At 38.9% G+C, this 23,969-nt stretch overlaps 1 protein-coding gene across 1 annotated transcript in view; it reads right to left on the bottom strand.

The window, feature by feature from the left end:
* Positions 1 to 23,969, bottom strand: part of TMEM132B (transmembrane protein 132B) — a 254,075-nt gene that overhangs the window by 140,526 nt on the left and 89,580 nt on the right. Inside the window, exon 3 of the mRNA XM_053471844.1 lies at positions 4,593 to 4,739. Coding sequence (XP_053327819.1) covers positions 4,593 to 4,739 — 147 coding nt within the window. The remainder of the gene's footprint in view (positions 1 to 4,592; positions 4,740 to 23,969) is intronic.

Here is a 23,969-nt window from a genome sequence, read left to right on the forward strand (position 1 = left end):
GTCATTGTAAAACGTACATTATTTTCACGGTTTACTGATCACTAGTTCAGGTACAGCTAGAAAGAACTAAAGCCGATAAAGCCGGTGCCTTAAATAAAGAACAATACCTTTATCTTGGAACTTTGAAATCTATTAAACCAAAATCATAATATTTAAGCTTGATGAAAACTCTTAAAGTATTATCAAGTATTTGCCTTGTGTATGTTTTATTAAACTATTGAATTAAAGCTGTTAACAGTAACACAGCTTCCATTAGCAGACTTTTCACAGTTTCATACATATCTGTTAAATTATATTGAGAAGACACAACTTTAGTTAATTAGCACTTCGGCTCTTCCCTTTGTGTGATACATTTTTAATACTTTCAGATTAATTAAATTATGTAAATTCCAATAGCTGAAACGAAAAGAAAAAAAACTATTTTGTCTAGACTGGAAGTATACTAGGAAGGGTTTTTAAAGTACAAAAAAATACACATGATCTAGAAAACGGTCCCCTCTGGCACTATGTGGGTTAAATCTTTCTTTTTTCCCCTAGTTATTCATTTTTCTTCCTATGGCCTTGGTGTTGTTTAGCTATTTTCTTTTTATCGTGAGGCATGCTGGGAAATGGTGGGTGAAAGATTTGCAGCTGCAAAAAAATGTAGCTCATACCTTTTTATTAGACTAACATTTCATTTTTTAGAACGTTTTTTCAGCATAACCATCTTCTTTTGCCAATATAACATTGAAAGCATATCCTATAAACTAAATCTTGGTCCGTTAAAGAAAAGGGTATTGCCACAACTCCAATATTCATTTTTTTGCATTTAAATGTAAAATGTAGCCATCCTCAACAACACAACTTACCGGTAATTTACGGAAGTGTTTTATAAAGCAGGCAATGCAATTTAAGGAGGCAATGCAGTAAAGCATCAGGAGAAGCAAGCAATGTGCTGGTCTGCATTGACAGAGTTCTCAGGTGCAAGAAGAGGAAGGTGGTTATGGCTCCTTAAAGCTCTCTCACCTAGAGTGTTATGTACAGTTCTGGAGTTCCCCATCTCCAGAGGGTTATTGAAAGTTTTACTAAATGGTAAGATGATAAAAATATCAGGAAAGACTTTAGGATCTCAGTAGCTTGGAGGAGAGAGACAAAAATATTAACACACACAAAAGGATTTAGCAAACTTAAAGTTTATTTTGAAGGAGAAATGTTAGAATAAGGGTTCATAATTTAAACATGCATAAAGGTGTATTGGTAGCCTGTATTATATTCTGGGAGTTTGCAGCAGAACTAAACATATTAACTGATTTTTCTTTCACCCAAGTTGGCCGTGCACTACTGTACAGGTGACTTAGAAAGATCTCTCTTATTTAACTATGCATGGCCAGCACAGCCCTTCTTGTAGGGAATGCTTTATAATGAATAGTGAGGTCAGATATACGACTAACCTGCAAACACTCACCATAGTGAAAGACAGGGCCAGACTGGCTCACCGGGAAAATGGGAAATTTCCCGGTGGGCCGACCAGTCTGTGGGCCGGGCGACAGGTGGACCAACATTCAAAACAGCTGCTGGGATGAGGAGCTGAGGCACAGCCTATAGGAGGCGCGGTCCGTGCACGCCGGCCACTTTAATTTCATGAACGCCAGCCTCCACCCGCTGCCCTCACCATACACCAGGGAGTAAGAAGCAGCGGTAGGTCGGGGGGGGGTTGATATATGGGGGCATAAGGCTTTTCTGGAGGCAGGGTGCCCCATGATATGCCTTTTAACCCCCTATATGCCACTCTGCCTCCAGAAATGCCTTATACCCCCCTATATGCCACTCTGTCCCATCATATGCCTTTTAACCCCCTATATGCCAGAGTGGCATATAAGAGTATAAGACATCTCTGGAGGGAGAGTGGTATATAGGTGATTAAAAGGCATATCATGGGGAATAGTGTCATAAAGGAGGGTATAAGGCATACCAGGGAGGCAGATTGGCATATAGGGGGTATACCGCACTTCTGGGGGCAGAGTGGCAAGCCTGGGGCAGATGTGCATAACTGGGGGGGCAGGTTGGCAAATAAAAGGAAATAAAAACAAAAAAAAATTGTTTTATAGTTATTTGTATGGCAAATAGTGTGACTCGGGTCACATGGAGAGTACCTTTGAGAATTGACATGCTTTGCCATGAGGGACTGGGTCCTTAGTGGATGCTGGACCTGAAAATTTCTGATGTAAACTCTGGTAATGTATCTATTTTAGTTGGGGCAAGAGAAGACTGAAACTCTTGCGCCGAATCATGACTTTCTGTATAATCCTGGTACATTTGCAAGGTATGCTTCCCCAATCTTAACAAATACTTACTGATCATATCCAATGGAATATTCATGACCAAAGCCTGGAAGAGTGACAGGCTTAGAAAAAGATATTTGACTTGCAGGAAACCACACTTAGGCCAACTATGTGTGACCAACTGCCTTACTTATTTAGAAACAAATGTTATAAAGACAGAAACCTATTTCCAAAGGAATACAGCATCAGTTATCAGCTTTTTATACAGTCCAGGAACTCAGACATTTAAAAACATGAACTGTTTTGTGAACCTGAACCACTGCAATTTGTTAAACTATGTTTCTCTTTTTTAAAGACCACTTCTTTAAGGAACATATTTCATCTGCAGAGAGCTCAATAAAATTATTAACTGTAACTTCAGCTATTATCAGTGGAATAAGCAATTTCTTTTCAAAACACATTCCACATGCATTTAATGAGCCTGGTGCAATGAGACAGGCAAGCCTTTAGTTTGAGGACAGTTAACTGAAGCATCATATTCCTCTACAGGCAGACCTACCACGCTGTATACTCTGAGTCTCTTGGTTATTATGTAATAGACACTTAGTTGGCTTCTGTAGCATGGATTGTGAATGATTTACAGGCATGAATTAGATATGAAATTCCCAAGACCAACAGAGATCAAGCATAACAGTCTTTAATGGAAAATGTTTATCTGCCAAAGAATACAGAGTTCAATGGAGAGGTTAACCATTACTGCAACTGGCCATGCTTTGTATCCACGTGCTCTTAAAGCACTTAATGAATTAAATGACCACAATATAAAATGCTTTTGTAATGGTGTTATACAGTAAAGAAACTGCCAACATTATACCCTTCCACCAAAAGTGTACAATTTGAGTATGAATGAGTATGTGTGAATGAGTATGCATGTACTGTATGTATATATGTATAAGTGTGTGTTTGCGTTAGTGTATGTGTTAGCATGGATGTGTTTGGGGGCACAGAGATGGCACAAGCAGGTTGTTTGGGGGCAAAGGTGGCACACACAGGCTGTTTGGATGCAAAGATGACACAGAAAGGCTGTTTGGGGGAAAAGGTGGTATAGATAGGCTGTTTGGGGGCAAATATGACACACACAGAAAGGATGTTTGGGAAAAAAGGTGGCATTGGCAGGCTGTTTGGGGCAAATATGGCACAGACAGGCTGTTTGGGGCAAATATGACACAGACAAAATATTTAGGGACAAAGATTACACAGACAGGCTGTTTGGGGACAAAGATGGCACAGACAAAATGTTTGGGGACAAAGATGGCACAGACAAAATGTTTGGGGACATAGATGGCACAGACAAGAATTATTTATTTGATCTATACTTTCAATGCTGAGTTTACATGTGATCTATACGTGCAATGCTATGTTTTCATGTGTTATTTCTTCAATCTATACCTGCAAATACAGGGTTTGTATGTCTTATTCAGTTGCACTATACCTGTAATGCTGGGTTTCCATGTGTTGTTTTTTTATCTATATTTGAACTACAATTGACGCAGCATTTCTTACAATACATATATTGAAGCGGTATGACAAGACTAGAATATACAGACAAAGACAAACCGATACATTAGGTGGAGAAAGCCCTGCTCGCAATCTTGAGAGTGGCATAGTATTGTACTGATCCCCTGCCCCTCACGTGTGACATGAGGACATTTTACGCAGAGTCACACTAGGGTCAGAAGAAAGGAAGTATGTACTGTCTCCTCTGAGTCAGTGTGGCAAGTATTTTTTTTTTTTTGTGTGGTGAAGGGCATGCATGTTGGGGAGCGGGGGGGGTCAAGCAAATGCTTGCCCGTTGTTCAATCAATATTAAAGGTGGCCCTGATTACTTTCGGTTATGTATTGGTAGCAGTTATTCTAAAATACCTTGTTAAGGGGGTGCATGATCTGAATATTTTTCAAATGTGTTCTTATTTTCCTATTGTTTTTTATAGTGCTGTGTGCTTTGAAAGGACAATCATACCTTAGGACAATACACGTTGTAAAAGTATGTTCCACACATACATTGATTCAAGTTGAAGAATAAACACACTGCACATTTCAAATATCAGCTGTAGCAAATTCCTAACACAATGACTAATTCCAATGATCCTGTGTACATCATCATCATATGACTTGAACAATAAAGCAAACAAAATCTGGTTTTTTTTGTAATAAATATTGAGAAACTGGATATTGTCTGGAAGCTTCAGATGCAGTATGTGTTGGAAGTCAGTGTTATTGTTTAACTGGTTACACCAAGGGCATCTTTTGTTTGCTGTAGGAATAACATACCTGTTCTGGAACAAAGGACCCTGGCGCACACAGACTAGCGTGGCCATTGTGTGCTTCTCACCATGTTCGATCTGTTTCCGTACTACCCACTGTTCAGGGTCATCGACTCTCACAGCTAAAACTTTAGCTCCGAGTGCTGCTTTAACCCTGTAAGATAGAGGAGATAAATAAAAACCATTATACTTTATATCTACTACACATACAAGTCCATCTAAGTCTCTTCCCACTCATCAGAGTCTTACTGTTGGGTCCTTTCACTTATACGGCTCAAGTTCAGATGTATGCCCGCGCTTATACTATGGAGCCTCTTACTCCTGCCTTTTTAGATTACTAGCCTGTTCAACAAGGTAGTGTATGATTGTCTCTCCTGGCTTACTTGGAGAAAATGCATTGCATGTGTAGTAGGCCTGTGGTGCCACCTGCCAGGTACAGAGAAGCAGCCATGGTACAGGAAAGAAGCATGATTTTGAAGTTGAAAAGCTACTTGTTTAGCTAAGAGAAATGTAATAATTGGGAAAAAAAAACATAAATAATAACACAGATAACATAAATAAATTTTGTTTGAGAGCTTAAGTCTAAATTCTCTAATTACCATGTTATCCAACAACACTGTATCGCCTTCAAAACAATTTTATAAAAAAAACCTGGCAAGCATGTGGCCCTTGAGGCCTGGAGCTCAATACAATTGTTAGAATCTCTCCATACACAAAGTTAAACTTTGACTTTTAAACAATACTAATAGCTGTGTTGTAAAACTTCAGCCATTTACAGCCAGATGTATTTACGTTACAAACCGTATCACAATGTTCACTGATATCCAGTGTTAATATGCTAATTACTTGTTAATTATAGAAATTCTAATCTCTGAAACATCATAACCCTAGATTACCACACAAGACACCACTGTTGCAGTAATAACGATACAACCAAGCTTCTCCCCTGGATAACATTGAAAGACGGAGAAAGCATAAGAACACAATTTATGTCTCCATGATTTACATTTTATTACCATTTTGATTCATACAGAGTTAAATTTACGTAGCCATAGGTCATCGCAGGCAAAGGGGAAGCAGGTCCTAGTGCTTCTTTCTATACTTATCTCCATTAGTGACTCTTTTGTGGTGCTGAGCACCAAGATACATCATCATATTCCAGGTTACTACACTATATCAGCTGGTGTTCTTGAAACTTTTTTTCATGACCCAGTACGCTAATATCATATGCACTCATGACCTTATTAAAGTGCTAACATGGGAGGTAATGTATAACCCACAGGGTGGCACATTAATACATACTTGCAATCAGTGAAACAGTAATCAATCAGAAGAATCTGATGCTTATTTATAATTACTACCTCATAAATTCTGTGTAACAGTGTTTTAGAGTTAAATGATTTTGTACAGTGTAGTGCTCACTATCCAGTGACCAGCCGCCCACAATCCGGTAGTGGGTCCCAAGCAGTGTTCCCTCTAAGCTGTGCGCTTGTGTGTGCGCACATAGCTTTCAGAGGGAGCGCACACAAACAAAAATTGTGCGCACAACCAGTAGCGTACCGAAGGGGGGGCGGTCCGCTACCGGTTGTGTGCACAGCACCCCTCCAGAGACAGACAGTAATGTCCGCCGCTAGAGGAGCAAGCTCGGTTGGGGAGATCAAGGATCTCCCTCCAACCGGCTTAAAATCAATCAAGGGAGCGGGAGGTCTGTTAATACAGACCTCCGATCCTGCTCCCTTGTGATGCGCGCTGCAACTGATGCTGTGCGTCGGGATTTGATGTCAGATCCCGGCGCACAGCACTGAAGCCACGCCCACTGTCTTTACTGCACCGGAAGGAGAGGACACAGAAGAGGAAGAACGAAGAGGAGGAAAAGTGACAGAGAAAAGGTAGGAAAACACTCTGTGAGAGTGAATTAGTAAGTGTGTGAGAGTGATGGGTGTTATGCTGTAGTTTAAACTGAATGTTTGTGAATGAGTGTGTGTGTGTGATAGCATGGATGTGTAAGTGTGTGTGGGGGTGGGATAGCATGGCATAGTGAGGCTGTAATCATATTCCTATCATGCTCAGGTTCCAGCATGTGCTGGCTGCCTGGGCATGATAGGAGTGAGATTGCTGGTAGCAATTATAGATTTTTTTGTTCAATTTTGGTGTGTTAACCACACCTTTATTCAAAGTAAGTAACACACCAAAATTGGACAGAAAAATTTGATAACAATATTAATTTATATATATATATATATATATATATATATATATATATATATGATTGCTAACAGCAATCCCACTTCTATCATGCCCAAGCAACCAGTACATGCTAGAACCTGGGCATGATAGGAGTGTGATTGCTGTTAATCTATCTATCTATCTATCTATCTATCTATCTATCTATCTTTCTATATATATATATTGTTATTGATTGTTTTGTATAATTTTGGTCTTACTTTTAATAAAAGTGGTTTTTTTGTTTTTGTTTTTAAAGGTGTGGGGGGGGTCATTTTTGGTTTCAGTCAAGTGAATGCTAAATTTTCAGGTCCAGAATTTTCATTTCAGTGCATCCCTATATAGTATATCATATATATATGATACTAGGCCAGACACTAAAGTGGTAGGCCTACACCACATCAATGTTTGGCTTAGTATATAGTGATTGGGGTTATACTGCATTATTCTCAATGTCTGGCTCAATGTATAGTGATTGGTGTTATGTTATACCACGGTCAATGTGTGCCTCTCTTTATAGTGATAGGTGTTATGCTGTACCACCGTCAGTGCGTGTCTCAGTATATAGTGATAGATGTTCTGCTGTACCACTGTCAGTGTTTGCCTCAGTATATAATGATAGCAGTTATGCTGTACCACCGTCAATGTTTGCCTCAGTATATAGTGATAGCAGTTATGCTGTAACACCGTCAATGCCTGCCTCAGTATATAGTGATAGGTGTTATGTTGTACCACCCTCAATGTCTGCCTTAGTAAATAATGATAACAGTTATGCTGTACCCCTGTCAATGTTTGCCTAACGATAGAACTATGCAGTTTTAAAGTGTGGGTGTGGGGGTCCCACGTACAGGATCCGCCCCAGGTGCCAAATACTCTAGGTACGCCCCTGCGCACAGTTTTTCCAAAATTTTTTTTATCCTTTATGCGGCCTGGAACCTCCACTCGTGATTCGCTCATAATTTACTTATGCAGTGAGAATTTCACCTTTAAAAAAACTGTTGTGTAACTAATACTACATTATCACACTATAATGTAGTGTTATTAACCATGAGCGAGCTGTACCAAAAATATAGAATAGCAATTTAAATTTAACGTTTGCAGAAGCATATCGTGCGCACAAAATTTTGGCTCTGGGAAAATTTTTGCACACGAGAAATTTTCTGCGCACACCACTTAAGAAAAATCAGAGGGAACATTGGTCCCAAGCCGAAGTTTTAGGAACCCTGATCAAAGCAATGTAAAGGTAGAGATAGAGGAAAGAGGCATAGACCCTACCCATACTCCCTCAAGACTGGAGAATCTTTCTTGACTTGAGGAAAAAACATAGGATGCTCCTAGTCATTGCTTACAATTCAACATTCTAAAGGTAGGTTTTGGCAATTTCAGAGCACATACCCCCAGCAGCAAGAATTTCCCAATTTGTGATGAAATTCCAGGAGTACCACATTCCAGTTGGTTTATCCTGGCAACAGTAAATAAAGCTACAGCTATGGATGCCAGATGGCTTACACTATTATACTGGACAATTGTAATAAGTACGTGTACCTGGCCTGGAAGCAATGGACCAGTGTCAAAAAAATAATAAATAAACCTATTATGTCCTTACAGGGTCATTCTTTACACAAATAATCTATATAATGAATCCATATAACAAAAAGTTACCATGGAGAGACTGTTCAAATAAAAGATTTTTGAGCAAACATTTAGGTGATGAATAATTAGACAGGTCAGTCTGTAATTATTTCTTAAACAAGGTATAGGAATGTAGTCTGTTAACCGACATACAATGTGTTCACAGATTCTGTGTTGAAACCCTCTCACTCTCCTCCTCCGTAAATATTCTATTTACTTTTCTCTTCCCAGTCTCGTGTGTCTCCATACTCCCTCTGTACATTTTCCCCTTCCTCTTTCTTTGCCACCCCCATGCCTTGGCAGGAGACCGCTGAGACTATTTAGCATATTTATAGGCATGTCTGTGTTGACAGCTTAAATTTCCATAATGTATTTAAATGAGGAAACTGTTTGGATTTCCTAATCTTTCTCCAGTCACCCATAATCTATTTTAAAATAGCTGTGCCACTTGCTCACCAACTTTGTTAAGCAGAAAAGTTTAGCATGGAAGCCTGTTACAATGGTCCTATTCCAACTAGGGATGTTTCTAGAAATAGAAATAGTCTGCAGTAGAATCCTTCAACAAAAATCTTTATAAGAATTATGGGAGTTGTAGTCAAGAGGCTGCCTCTTCCACTTGTTTGAAGAAGTTATTTTTTCGTACTATTGAATACTATTACTATTTTTTTCGTCAACTGTGTGTTTTCCATGACGAAAACTAAATAATAACTAAAAAAAGAACTAACTTAATAGGATGAAAACTATGATGAAAACCATTGCAATTTTCGTCAACGAATGGAAACACAAGGACAATGTTTAGGAGGGACTAACAAGATGGCGGCGCCAACTGTCAGAGGGTCTATCCCTCTGTAAACTCATTGTTTTGTGTACTTATTGGTTATTATTATTCTATCAGCAACCCGGGAATCTGAATTGTTATGCCTTTTATGCTTTTAAGGTTGCACGCTCCCCTATTTTTGCAGAGTTTATCCTGTCACCCGTCTCTTTTCCATAAGATACTAGGTCATTTACAGTAGTCCCATCATTAATAAGCAATAACTACAGAGATATTTTTTATAATACTTATTAATGTTAAAAAGTATCAGACATTAATAATATTAAATTAAAATGATTTGAAATCATAAACTTGATGAGCTTCTCTGAAATGATAAATCTTGCTTTATTAGCACATTTTCTCACCTGTTAATATGGCCCTGGTTCCAATTGAGCACATCAAAAAAGGTTCATACATTGTTCTTATCGACTTAATACTTAAAATTTTATAAAGAGCTTTATTGATGTTTTATAATCTCTCCATTTAACCTCAGCAATGTATTACTATTATGGGGCCAGATGTATTTTAGTAAAATGTTGTTCAGTAATCTTACACAGCTGGCGTTTTTATTACCATGTGGTGAAACTTAATGGAAGAGTTCAGTTTCAGACGTGCAAACCTCAAACACCTCAATTTAATGTCAGCTACAGTCTGATCTCATGATTAGTATTTCAAACGTGAATTTTGCTCTAATGGAATAAATATGAACAAACTGATAACATATAGACTGATTTGAAATAAAATAAAGATAAAATTCAGTCTTATAATTAGAGCTTATTCATATGTACCCATGACAAAATGGATACGCCATGAAATTAGAAGGAGCCACTGAGAGATGGACGTGTCATTGCAAGTCAATGGTGTGCACATAATCAAATATTATTTTAGGAAACAGTATAGTCTAGTCTCCAAGCTATTCTTATTTCTTAATGCATATTGGAGTTAATTTGCATAAACGCCAACACATTTTACTACATGCAAATTGGAGCATGTATTCTTTAGTTATTGGCATTATTGGGAACTGGCTGCTTTTCCACGTCAGCAGAAACACCCACAGAGGTCAGCCGGACTTACTGCCCGCATCCCTCGAGGGAGGTCTCATGGTAACCACAGCCATATAGTTCCCAGCTACAGTTATTAGATAAAATAAGAGATCTATATATTGTCTTTTTCAGTTTTTCGTCCCCTGGCTACTACTACTGAAAAGCAGGTGTTATAAGCAGAACACATACGTCCTGTACAAGCTCAGAATTCCACCAAAAGATGGAACTCTTCATGGGAAATCTGTTCTAATTTGCATGCAGTAAAGTACACTGGACTCCATTATGCACTTAACCTTATAATAGGGCTTGATTGGATGTTTAACACACAAACTATGTGGATTGAATCATGAAATCAGATGTATTTATTACAAACTTAGAATTAAGTATTACATTGAGATATAACAATATTAATAATGTCATCCAACAAAAACTGAATTCCTAGAAAAACTAAGATTCCTAGTGTTTTTTATGTGTCTTGTGTGTTGTGATGGGTTAAAAGTAACCAAACCCCTCTACTATATAGAACACAGCACGCAAAATAAAATAATCTATGCCAATGGGGACATTTATATGAATAACACACACAGTCACAAGGTACGTAACGTTTTGGTTCCTTGCCAGTGACTACATATGCCAGCTATTTCAGACTTTGAACGCAGCATAGGGTTCAGCTTCCACCTGCAGGTCATTCAAATTACTTGCGCAAATCTCACAGGTTCTAAGACAGCACAGCAGAAATTGCATTAAAGACTTAGCCCTGTGGTCCAAAAGGTCATAACAGCTATATAGACCTTGCTCTGTTTGGCCATCTTTCTACTGCTATGAAAATGTTTGGCAAAGGTGCAAGGTTGCAATATCACTCTTGCACCGCAGATGTTAACCCAGGGAAGTGATCAGGCTACCCTGAAGACCTAGAAACACAGAATTTGACCGTACATAAGAACCATTCAGCCCATCCATCTACTCTGCTCATTTCTCATGATGTAAAGACTCAAGCATGAAACAGTCCTTGGTCTCATCGTTGGACAGATGCCTATTCCATGTAAGATTAACATCCCTCGATGTATTAACGTTTACCACTTCTACAAAGAGTATGATCCACAATCTTTGAAGTAAAAAATCCTTACATTACATCTAAGCCTCTGACCCTATAATTTTAGATCTTGTTCTAAAACAATTTCAAAAACGTTCTTAACTCTGCCGTTGGTACCATAGACTTGGTGAGACCCATGAAACAAGTACTTGGCATATACTGTATGTATTCAGGTATTAATGAAAGCTTATTTCAAATACACATCTACAAATAAAAGGGTGTCTGTCAGAAAATGGAACTATTCAGCTTGGAAATGCAATCTCTGAAATAACCTCTTAGCGCAAGAGTTGGCCCTCAAGAAATAAATAATGCGGCTGAGAGAATAGGATATGTGGAACATCTGTAGCCAAGAGAATCTGACCTTAACATATATTTTATTACTCACTTTCTGGTTATGTTACAGTATCCACAGATTCCGTTGCCAAGCAACAATACGGTATGTTCACTAATGTCACAGACATATATTGCGCATTACAACGGGGCTTAAAGAACCCCAGAAGCCTAAGCTAAACCACTTTAAAAAGTTTTGGCTTGCTGGTCACTTTTTCTAGTACACAAACCTTAAAAACAAAAAAAAAAAAATCAGGTCCTAAATAAATCTAACTTTAATTTTAGTAAATTTGTTAAACACAATATTTTATTTAATTAAACAGAATACCGGCAATTGGAGTTCCGTTTTATTTTGCAAAAGAACTGAAATGTTGCTCCACTGGATCCACTCTTTTTCCATGATCTGGCTTAAAAAAATGCACATAATACAAATAAAGGACACATGGAAGCGATTACAAATTTTCATGCAAATCATTAATTTTTTTGATACTTAGATGCAAAACTGCACCGTGGGATAGAATCTTCACTGGCATTGCTTTTGACACTCGCATCAAATTAATGTCTCCCATTTTGAGCTATGTGCTAATGTTAAAGTCTAATAAGAAATTAAGAGATGTGGGAAAGATTTGGTATTCATCAGTTATGCCTCAGAAAAAAAGCCCTTTTTAACCAATTATAACATACTGAGAGCTTTCACAGCTACAAATCTGGTAGTATTTTAAGAATGATTTAGCATCAGCGCTAATGTAGTACATAGTAATATAGTAATTTAGTATTTAAAGATATAAAATACAACGGGAACATTTTTAAGAGCTTTTTTTGATACAGCATGGTTTTGTGGCAAGTACGCATTTATTTTTTTAAATATTTTTCTATTAAACTACTACCGTCTGCTCCTTCCTACGCTGAGAAATAACCATTTCTTACCAAGAAGTAACATTCACACCCAACCTTAAAAGCCAAGACTGTCCTCTTCAAAACACGTAACATGGGCACATTCTTAAAAAAAAATAGATCAGTTAAACATTTTAATGTTGGTTAGAGGGGCTTTTTGAAAGAAACCAAACACACATATATATATGTGTTTTCTTTCTTATTTAAGTATTATTTTTGATTATGTAAATAAAAAATGTATGGTATATTTATAATTTATATAAGATAGTTATATTATAGCAAAAAGCCCTTGTTTTATCTATTATCCAAATGATAATGTTAATTTGCAATTGTTTAGACCAACTGATTTTTTTGTACACAATTTTGTAACAATCCCCCACTTCACATGCACCATAGACCTCAAACTACAAACATAACTCTTATACTAAATACAGATTTGAGATGTGAAGGGTTATTTTTGGATTCAAAGAACGTTAAAGTGTGTGTTTAAGGGAAAGCACTTTACTGTCATGCTTTTGCAGCATCCACAAAAAACAGCCTCTTTAGAAGGACTTTTTACAGTATTTTTATTGTATTGATGGAAACAAGACAGAAAAGGGGACAGTTTATCTGGTAATTACACTCCAACTTTGCCAGGCATTATTTTTCTTTCAGCTTCTATAATTCTTTTGCACAATCTGACCTAGGCCAAAGGAGCACAACAGAAAAAGTCAGATATGCAAATTATCAATAATCTTGATAGCGCCAAGATAAATTTCAAGATGGTCATCTACTTGGTCAGGTCCAGACATACTTAATGAGCCAGCATCTTGCCCTTTGAACAATTGCTTGTCTGGCATGCAGTTAAAAAAACCGATCACTGCTACTATACATGGATTCAGGTACTGCGATATCACTGGTGCTCCCCACCATATTATACATGCCTCCCCTAAATAAATGTGTAAAAATACTTAAATAGGAACTCAAACACTAAATATTTATTTTTTTAAAAATATTCCAATGGTCTTTTGTAGACTACAACCTTAGACCCAGAGGTCCTTTGCCTCTTATGTAAGACTCTATGTTCAACCTCGCTTTTGTAAAGCTGTCCCTATCCTGGGCCATGCCTCACTGGTATCAGGTCACAGAGGAAAAATAAAGGTAAAGTTTCTGCTAAATTTCAAGTATTACAAGATCACTGGGCCTCTATTGTGGAACAATTAAAATGTGCCAAAAAGAAAAATACAGATTAAATGGGCTTTCACTCATCCCAGGAGAATGTGTGTGGCTTTCTACCAAGTATCTACACATACAACAGGCTGCTAGAATCCTAAGACAAAAATATATAGTTCCTTACAAAATTAAAGCAAGGATCAATGAATTACCTCTTCCTTCCCAAATAAAACTCAAAACAACTATGCATCCATAATGCTTTCCATATATCATTGTTAAAACCTGTGGTTTCAAATCAATACTCCTCCACCATATGAGCTCCTGATCCTATAATGGTTCAAGGTGAAAGAGTATAACGTACAGACTATTTTAGATTCTAGAAAAAAGAATAGCAGATTACAATATTTGATTTGTTGGAAAGGTTATGGTTCTGAAGAAAAGTTCATAGGTTCTTGCATCAGATGACCATGCTCCCGCTCAGGGCCGGACTGGCCCACCGGGATACCCGGGAAATTTCCCGGTGGGCCGGAAGGTCCGTGGGCTGGGCGGCCATGAAGACAGCCTCTGAGCTGCCCCCGGCTGCCCGAAATCTAATTAAAGCGGCTGCTGGGTGCTGATGCGGCCGGCCGGCATCAGCACCCAGCAGCCGTGTGCGATGGCGTCTAGTGATGGGAGCAGTGTGAGGGGTGAAAGCTCTGCCCCCTCGCACTGACCTTTCACCCCTCACGCTGCTCCCATCACTATGCGGCCATCAGATTGCTGGGAATGTAATCTGAACGGCCGATGCGTGCTGATGCCGCCGGCCGCCTCTGCTTTAATACTTTTTTTTTACTTTATATGGCAAGCCGATCCAGCTTACCATATAAATAAAAAAAAAAGTGTTAAAGTAGCTCCGGCCGGCGGCATCAGCACGCACCGGCCGCTTAGATTACATTCCCAGCAGTCTGATGGTTGCATAGTGATGGGAGCAGCGTGAGGTGGAAGCTCCGCCCCCTCGCGCTCAGACTGCTGCAGCACCGGATGTCAGGTCAGTGGCATCCTGTCAGCATAGAGGAGAACAGTGTGCAGCTACCAGGAAGTCAAGAGAAGTAGAAGGTGAGTAAAATAATGTATGTTTTTTGTATTTGTTAAAAACAAAAAAAATCGGCATGTGTGTGTATGTAAGTGTGTCCCCCTATATGCCACTCTGCCTCCAGAAATGCCTTATACCCCCCTATATGCCACTCTGTCCCATGATATGCCTTTTAACCCCCTATATACCCCTATATAGTTGCATATAGGGGTATAAGGCATTTCTGGATGCAGAGTGACATATAGGGGGTCAAAAGGCATATCTGGAGGCAGAGTGGCATAAAGGGTGTTAAAAGGTATATCATGGGGCAGAGGAGCATATAGGAGGGTATAAAGCATATCGGGGAGGCAGAGTGGCATTTGGGGGCATAAGGCTTTTCTGGAGGCAGAGTGCCCCATGATATGCCTTTTAACCCCCTTCATGCCACTCTGCCTCCAGAAATGCATTATACCCCTATATGCCACTCTGTCCCATGATATGCCTTTTAACCCCCTATATGGCAGAGTGGCATATAGGGGGTTAGTAGGCATATCATGGGACAGAGTGGCATATATTATTTTTTATTTAATATGGCAAGCTGGATCGGCTTGCCATATAAAGTAAACAAAAATGTCCCATGATATGCCTTTTAACCTCCTATATGGCAGAGTGGCATATAGGGGGTTAGAAGGCATATCATGGGACAGAGTGGCATATATTATTTTTTATTTAATATGGCAAGCTGGATCGGCTTGCCATATAAAGTAAACAAAAATGTCCCATGATATGCCTTTTAACCTCCTATATGGCAGAGTGGCATATAGGGGGTTAGAAGGCATATCATGGGACAGAGTGGCATATAGGAGGGTTGAGGCATATCAGGGAGGCAGAGTGGCATATAGGGGGTATAAGGCTTTTCTGGAGGCAGAGTGCCCCATGATATGCCTTTTCACCCCCTTTATGCCACTCTGCCTCCAGAAATGCCTTATACCCCCCTATATGCCACTCTGTCCCATGATATGCCTTTTAACCCCCTATATGGCAGAGTTGCATATAGGAGGTTAGAAGGCATATCATGGGACAGAGTGGCATATAGGGTATAAGGCATTTCTGGATGCAGAGTGACATATAGGGGGTCAAAAGGCATATCTGGAGGTGGAGTGGCAAAAAGGGGGTTAAAAGGCATATCACGGGGCAGAGGGGCATATAGGAGGGTTGAGGCATATCAGGGAGGCAGAGTGGCATATGGGGGGGTATAAGGCATTTCTGGAGGCAGAGTGACATAGGGAGTAAAAGGCATTTCTGGAGGCAGAGTGGCATATAGGGGATTAAAAGGCATATTATGGGGCAGAGTGGCATATAGGAGGGTATAAAGCATATCAGGGAGGCAGAGTGGCATATAGGGGGCATAAGGCTTTTCTGGAGGCAGAGTGCCCCATGATATGCCTTTTAACCCCCTTCATGCCACTCTGCCTCCATGAATGCCTTATACCCACTATATGCCACTCTGTCCCATGATATGCCTTTTAACCCCCTATATGGCAGAGTGGCATATAGGGGGTTAAAAGGCATATCATGGGACAGAGTGGCATATAGGGGGTATAAGGCATTTCTGGAGGCAGAGTGGCATATAGGGGGTTAGAAGACATATCAGGGGGCAGAGTGGCAAGCCTGGGGGCAGAGGTGCATAACTCGGGGGTAGGTTGTCAAATGAAAGGAAATAAAAACCAAACGTGTCTCAATCATAGCTTTTATTAAATATGGAAAAAAATAGTCTACATGAATTAATAAAGAAATAAAAGTTTCTTACCAGAATATCGTGAAGAATAATGTGATCAGTGTTTTGTTCCACTGAATAAAATGTAACTTTTTCATCTAAAAATGTTTGCAGTAGTAAATGTTTTGATCCCATTATGTGTAATGTATTTCATTTATTAGGGCCTTTTAACACTTTTGCTTTCTGGCATTTTAATACAAATAATGAGATAAAAAGAATGGCACATAGTGTGACTCGGGTGTGTATAAGGGGTGCGTGTGGGTATAAGAGCTTCACCGTGAGATAAACTATATGGGGCTGGTCTCCAAATTTTTCCAGGGCTGCTTTTCAGTCCCAGTCCGGCCCTGCTCCCGCTAAGGTTCGCTCCTTCCATCAGCAATTTCCTCAGAAACTGTCTCCAAATCTCCAGGATGGGAGTACTGTTACCTGTAGCAACGAGTGAGCGGCATCGAGTGCATGGGAACTGAGTCAAGATCCTCTCCGAAATCCCGGGGGCCGCAACAAAGTCCTGCAGCCTCCACGCGGTGTGCGCTCCTGCGATCAGCAGAGAAAGCCAAGATGGCCATCTCATACATATTTATGAGGCCAGTTAAAGGGATATTTTATCATTTTTACCCCGTCCCCCTAATTAGATCCATGGGAGTGATCTGAGCTTGCAGGGATATTTATAAAATCATTTAGTTTTTATTACTTTTTTGTTTTGGCATAGATGGGGAAATACAGGGAAAATATATTTTTGTGTATTTTTACCCGTATACTATGTATTCAGATGAACCCTTTGCCTCAAACTAAATCTCTATGAATATCTCACCATGTAACTCACCATGAATTACAAGTGAAATGTGAACTGTTCATATGTTTCCTAAACCTAACTAGAGCAAGACAATGGGAATTGGCCCTATGTCCCAGGTAAAATGCAAAAATATATCCCTACCCTGGCACTGAAATGGTTACATTTTACATGTACAGTTATTTGTTTATGTTATGAGTTATACTCTCTTACGACATAAGCACACATTTCTGAGCGGCAAAAGAACATGTTCATTGACATTGTTTTCCTAATATCACTGTGTTTTGTGACTTAGTGTAAGCAATGGGAAGGATCACATGACCACAGGAAGGCTAACATTGTTCTGCACACCAGTAACGCGGCAAATTACAGTCAATCCTACAAGGGTACACATGCTGTGCTCTTGACTCTGAATGTTGTGCCACATTGTCACAGCTTCCTGTCCAAGAACATAATCTTCAAATGGTAGCTGTGAACAGTAAATCCGCTTCTACATCTAGATCCACAAACAAATGGACCACATTTCATAAACGCGCACTTATTAAATAACATTAGCAATTCACTTATATGTTAGCTGCCGATATTTGGGATGCACATTGCACAATTGTCATTCCTTTTTTTCTCCACCCAAAATCAATTCATCAAGTAAAGCTATAGAGTAATTTTTTATATTTACAGAAACATTTATGGATAGTTGGCATGTGCCTTTTTTAAAAAAAATAAAAAATAAAAAAAATAAAAAACTTTCATTTGTATACTCAAGCTTTTTATTTCAATGTCAGGAACTCAAGTTAAATAGGCATGTTTTCTAGGTCAACGAGGCTGGAGCGTAACCCTTACTGTTATATTGGAATAAATACTTATTGGAGCCTATCTATTTATGCCTTTTTAACTGGTGTTTGATAACTTGTGGCTTACAATGACCATTATACGAGCCCTTTGGTTGCCATCTTCAGCAAGTCATTACAATTGAATCTTTGTGACAAAACATGAAAAGAGTTCATATTTGAAAGTCTCAGGTCTGCTTATTTATAGCACTCCCTAGCATGTCTATCCAGAGTGCTCTTCAGTTTCATATGCTGGACTTCCAAACTTTTCTTCTAAAGGTTCACCAAATTATTATCAAATCTATAGAAAAGAAAAATAACTGCCAGACAGTGTTTCACCTACTGTGTTATTTCAAGCAAAGGCTAGCTAGCTAGAAATGTTGCCTGTGAGGGTAGAATAAAGGTTTAAAATATTGCATGAGACTTGGATGTTGAAGAGATCCCCCATGTATCAGTATGTACAAAAGGATCAGATAAAGAGTAGCTAAAGTCACCAAAAGAACCTAATGTGTGTCACTATTCCTGGTTCAAACGTCAGAATCCTATGATCTTGAGTTGCATTACTGGGCGTACTAGTTTCAGATGTTTAGCCGAATTGTGATAGATGTCTGATCATTGTAGGAACCAGAGAAGACGGGTAGATGGCGAACAATAAGAAAGCACAGTATAAGATTTCCTGGTTCTAAGTATCTGTCAGTTAGCATTAAGCCGCATAGGTTATGTAGGCTAAGCAGCATTGTATGCAGAGCACATGTTAGGTTACACCTTATTAGAATGTGACCTTAACTTATGATGAATCCATATTCAATTTCGCAGAGCAATCCTTGTTCATTAGCACCTACCGACTTGGGATCCACAGAGCGTTCTACACTCATGGCAGCGCACAATGTATCATTGTAGCCTTTATGTAGTTTGATTAAATAAACATTGTAGCAACGCATCACACAAAAGGTTTTTTGAAAGCAGATAAAAAAGTGTCATTCTGAATGGTTTTCATGTTCACAATGATATAGCAAATACAAAAAGGGCACGGAAGAGGGAATGATTGTATGTAAACAGTAAGGGCTACTGATCAGCTGGCTACCAAATGTACTATGTCTCAGAAAAAAACAGGAGATGGGATGCAGCACCCATTCAGCTATTTGTTAGGATTTAAAAGTCCCTTAGACATCCCCAGTACGCTAAGCTGTAGTGTCCAGTTATAAATGAAGAAAACAAGCTGTTACTCATAAGGCATGCATATAAACCCAAGCAAGCTTGCAGCCTCTTTGTGAAACCATGCTGGATGAAGGTTTGGTTGGTACATGGACTCTCAAGAAAAACCTTGCAGCTTACTCTTATTTCCTTGTGCCGTGTAGGAAAATGTTATTGAGGGTAATGAACATGGTTACGGTTTACTTTAGTCTATGGCATGGAGATGTAACCAAGGGCTGAAATAAGTCTACCATCACCAACAGAAAATACGTTACACCAGCCCAGAGTTCACGAGAAACTTTGGAATATAGTGTACTCCATGTCATCCATGAAGTCTACATATTTTTAATATTGCACAATGGGGTATGAGAATGGTAAGAAAGTTTCCTTTTAGGCTTTAAAGTACAATTATAATCAGTGCAGCACAGACAGATTATTTGCAATTTTCACCTGATTAATAATCAAAATTCCCATTTCTCACATAAGCAATAACATATTCACACTTATTACTATGTACATATTTTTAACAAAATATCGAATCATTTCTACTAACAAGGAATTCAATTTGTTTATATCGCAGCAATGTTTGTTGTTTTGTCACAACAATATCAGCAGTTTTAGTTCATAATATTAAATGTATATTTCTCCTCTAAGTAATTGAAGCATTTACCATTTTGCCTTTAGTCCTTGCAAACACAACAAGCGCCCCAGGCTCCTATTCTTAAACTTTCAAATTTTTAATTAGCGTAGCATAGATTTATGCTAAGAAAAGCTGCTTTTGTCTCTTTGCCTTTGTGTCACACGGCTATAACCCAGCCCAAGATGAAGAACGATTGCCAATAGCAGAAGCATTTACAGAGCCAGACATCAAAAAGTCAGATAGCTCCGTGGTCAGGGGAATATGCTTTGAGGTGTAACAGAAAAGAAGAACACACTCCTTCAGCAACCAAGAGGTTAAGAATAACTACCCATTCCCCAGCATTGTGTAAATGTTTAAATGCCAAAAACTAAATAGGGTAAATTAATGCTGCAGACTAATAGTACGACCACCCACCTCTTTGCTTTGTAAATGCTAATTATTTGCCCATGTAATGCCTTGATAACTGCCACTAAGCACTTGGTAGCTGATAATTACTTATTTATTCCGTCCTTCCCATGTCAAACAAAAATAAATCATTTTACAACGTGTTATTTGAAGTAGCTTTTAATTACAGAGTAGGATGTAAAATTGGGAAGTGGAACGGGGGAACGGAAATGGTGTTGCTTCAAGAATAAAAAATAAATGACATTAGGTATATAATGGCATTGCTGCAAATGTATAAATCTGTGCTGTATGAATGGCAAGACACTGAAGATGTAGGCAAGCAAAACAGAGTAGAGCTGGGCAGTGTTACTTATCTGCCGGCTTCCCAAACAATACCCTTTAAAACTATACTTTACTGTACCATAGGCAACTAAGAGATATTGACTGGAGTCCAGGTCAGAATAATAGAAAGAGACGAGAATACAGCCTGATGATACACAACACAGAAAGGAAAACGTAAAAAAAATGCTAATGGCGCCTTCTTCTGCAATGTAAAGATCAACCCCAAAATGAGTCAACCCCAAAATGAGTTGGGTTTGGTGGAAAAATGTCCACCTTACACAAAAGCTATTCATGACACTAACCTATGACAATAACCAAATCTTGAGAATTGAGAAGCTTTGGTAAGAATGTTAAAAGTCGAAATACTTTTTGCACACTGACTAATCTACTTATCCCGTCTAAACATTTATCATACTGGATGCAAATATAAAGCTTTCATAAGATGATCGGGAAAAAAAGTACCGGAAAACATAATGGGAGTTAAAACAAATTATAATACTGGATACTTACAATAGGTTATTACATTATAATACTGAATACTTACAATAGGTTATTAAAAAAGCATTGAATGTAAGTACAGTAAGAGAATACAAACATGACCGAAATAGGCTTTAGGCTACCAAGAAGCTTAAGAATTCGGAAACATTAAGTGTTACCGAGAAGTCAGAAGCTTTTCCGGAGCCCAGCGAACAACTCCAGTCTAAAGAGTAGAGTGAAAAATCTTAAAAGGAGGTAAATGTAGCCATGAAACACTAAGTTTCTGTGTTTATACTAACAAGAACCATAGACAGATCACGCACTTTCATAACAGGAAACTTCTAAATTTCAAAATGGTTTTGAACTGTTTTCACCCAAAAGACTTGTTCCTTACATGAATCATACAGATTAACGCTGGAGTCAGCTGGATCATCAGTCTTAATCAAAAAGAAAATGTACTAAGAACACTTTCCAGTGTTTTATTGAAAAGTACTTTCTTCAAGGTGACTTGAGAGACTTTGTTCTTTACCAATCAAATCTGCAGCGAGTGCAAGAAGTCTTTTATCTCCAATGATATTCTATTGTTCCGCTGTCTCAAGGGATACATAGTAATATTACAGGGACAACCAGTGAGCCCTCATTTATTAGGAACATAAAGTAATTTGTAGACTGGCAAGCTAGCAGACAGCTTCCTGATAAAAAATAAGTGAGAGCACTCAGAGAACTGTTTGCCGGACTGTGCCATCTCCCAAACACAAATAAGATTTTTATGGTGTCTATCAATATACACTACTGTCTTCTATGTGTGCAGAATGATCAAATTAATCCTTCTGCTATTAGGATAATAGACAGCAGGGATCTTTGTGAAGTACAAAGAAAAGATAATGGCACTTAAAAGCTCTAAAATAAAGCCCATCATGGATTGTGTGTTGGGAACTTTTCAATTTATTGTATAAATACCTTTATTGTATATCTTAATGTTCTGTTGCGGTGGAAACCAATTTCTGCCATTCAGGAGAAACCGAAATGTTCTGCCTGTCACTATGTCGCTGTCCAACCGAGTCTGTTGGTTGTTTTCAGCTCCATAAACTAGGGAGGCTTCAACATTATCTAGTATTTTTTTTATACCTTGTATTAAAAACACAGATATAAATATATCACTGCTGGATTTAAGACAGCTAATTACTCTCACTCCATGTCTCATTCCAATAAGGTTTGATGTAAAAGGCTTGTAAGGGGTACCAATTTTTAAGCATGATTATGGATCCCTGCCAGCAAGAAAAATCCCGTTCAAACCATTTCTGAGCCTGCATGCTTCACTGTGTGGTTCTCCTCCAAGCATTTGCTAAATCAGTTGTGTGTAATAAATCACACTTACGCACCTCCTCTTACAGTACCTGCAGGTGTGGATGCTATTCCCTCTCTCTTGGGCACTATGAACCTGAAGGATCTGTCTGTTAGTTTTACAGCTCACACGTTCACAACTTGTCATGTATGACAACTGTTTGTTTTCATCCTTCCATTAAGAATTTGGACTTTTGCCACAAATCAGCTCATGAGACAGGTTCTCGGGATTTGCTCAGCTAATTATTTGTCAGTCCTGGTTGCTTGTAATTTATTAGATTCAACTAGATGCAACCCCTTGGCTGTCATGGAGCAAGTAAAACGCTGCAATGGAAAAAGAATGTTGATGGGATGTTGCATTAGGTAACAGATATGGGCAATAACCACATAGCATGCAAATGGTAAATACATGAAATTTATTAACAGTATGCCGTGCAGTAATAGAGAGGTCTATATATATTGCCATGCTCATTTTGCCTGCTGTAAAAATATAAAGGCAGCATATATTCAAGAACCTCTAGATTGTAGGCTCGTTTGAGCAGGGCCCTCATCACCTGTTGTCTCTGTAACTCAAATGTTACGTTACTATGTTATGTCCTGTCCACGCATTGGACAGAGCTAAGGAATGTGATGGTGCTATAAAAAATAATAATAATAATATAAGCCAGTATAAGCCATAGACTCTCAACATCCATAGCCTTACCTCAGCAGCACTGCAGGAATCCAGGATCTCTATACCTGTGTGTACTCAGCTTGGTAATCCATGAATCTAAGCAAAGTTCACTGAGATCATCCCTTATCACAGCGGAACATACTTGCACAGGGCAACCATCTGCCCACTGTGTTGGAAAAGAGGCAGGGTGAGTGGGGATCCTTCACGCTTGTTAGCACCCCTTTCTAAGAGGCTAGGAATGTGTGGGTACGCACATGTAGTTCCCAACCATTGTTAGCACTACTCATGTGGTAGAAAGAATCCAGTCGCCGACCTTAGTTCCAACTCGCATTCACATCGGTGGGTTGCTTTCTTTTTCCAACTCATATCCACTCAACTCTCCTGCAGACAAGTACCGTATATTCCGGCGTATAAGACGACTGGGCGTATAAGACGACCCCCAACTTTTACAGTCCAAATATAGAGTTTGGACTATACTCGCCGTATAAGACTACCCCTCTACCCAGCGTACAACAACCAGCCAATCACGGCAATCGATGTACCTTACTGGTGATTTGCTGGTTGATTTGCTGACATACATACATGCACTGCCCTTACACACACACACACACACACACACACACACACATATATAATATATATATCTATATATATATCTACACATATGCCTGTCCATACATACACATTTATACACTGCCCTCACC

Source organism: Spea bombifrons, chromosome 1, assembly GCF_027358695.1.
Source record: "Spea bombifrons isolate aSpeBom1 chromosome 1, aSpeBom1.2.pri, whole genome shotgun sequence".
Taxonomy (NCBI): Eukaryota; Metazoa; Chordata; class Amphibia; order Anura; family Pelobatidae; genus Spea; species Spea bombifrons.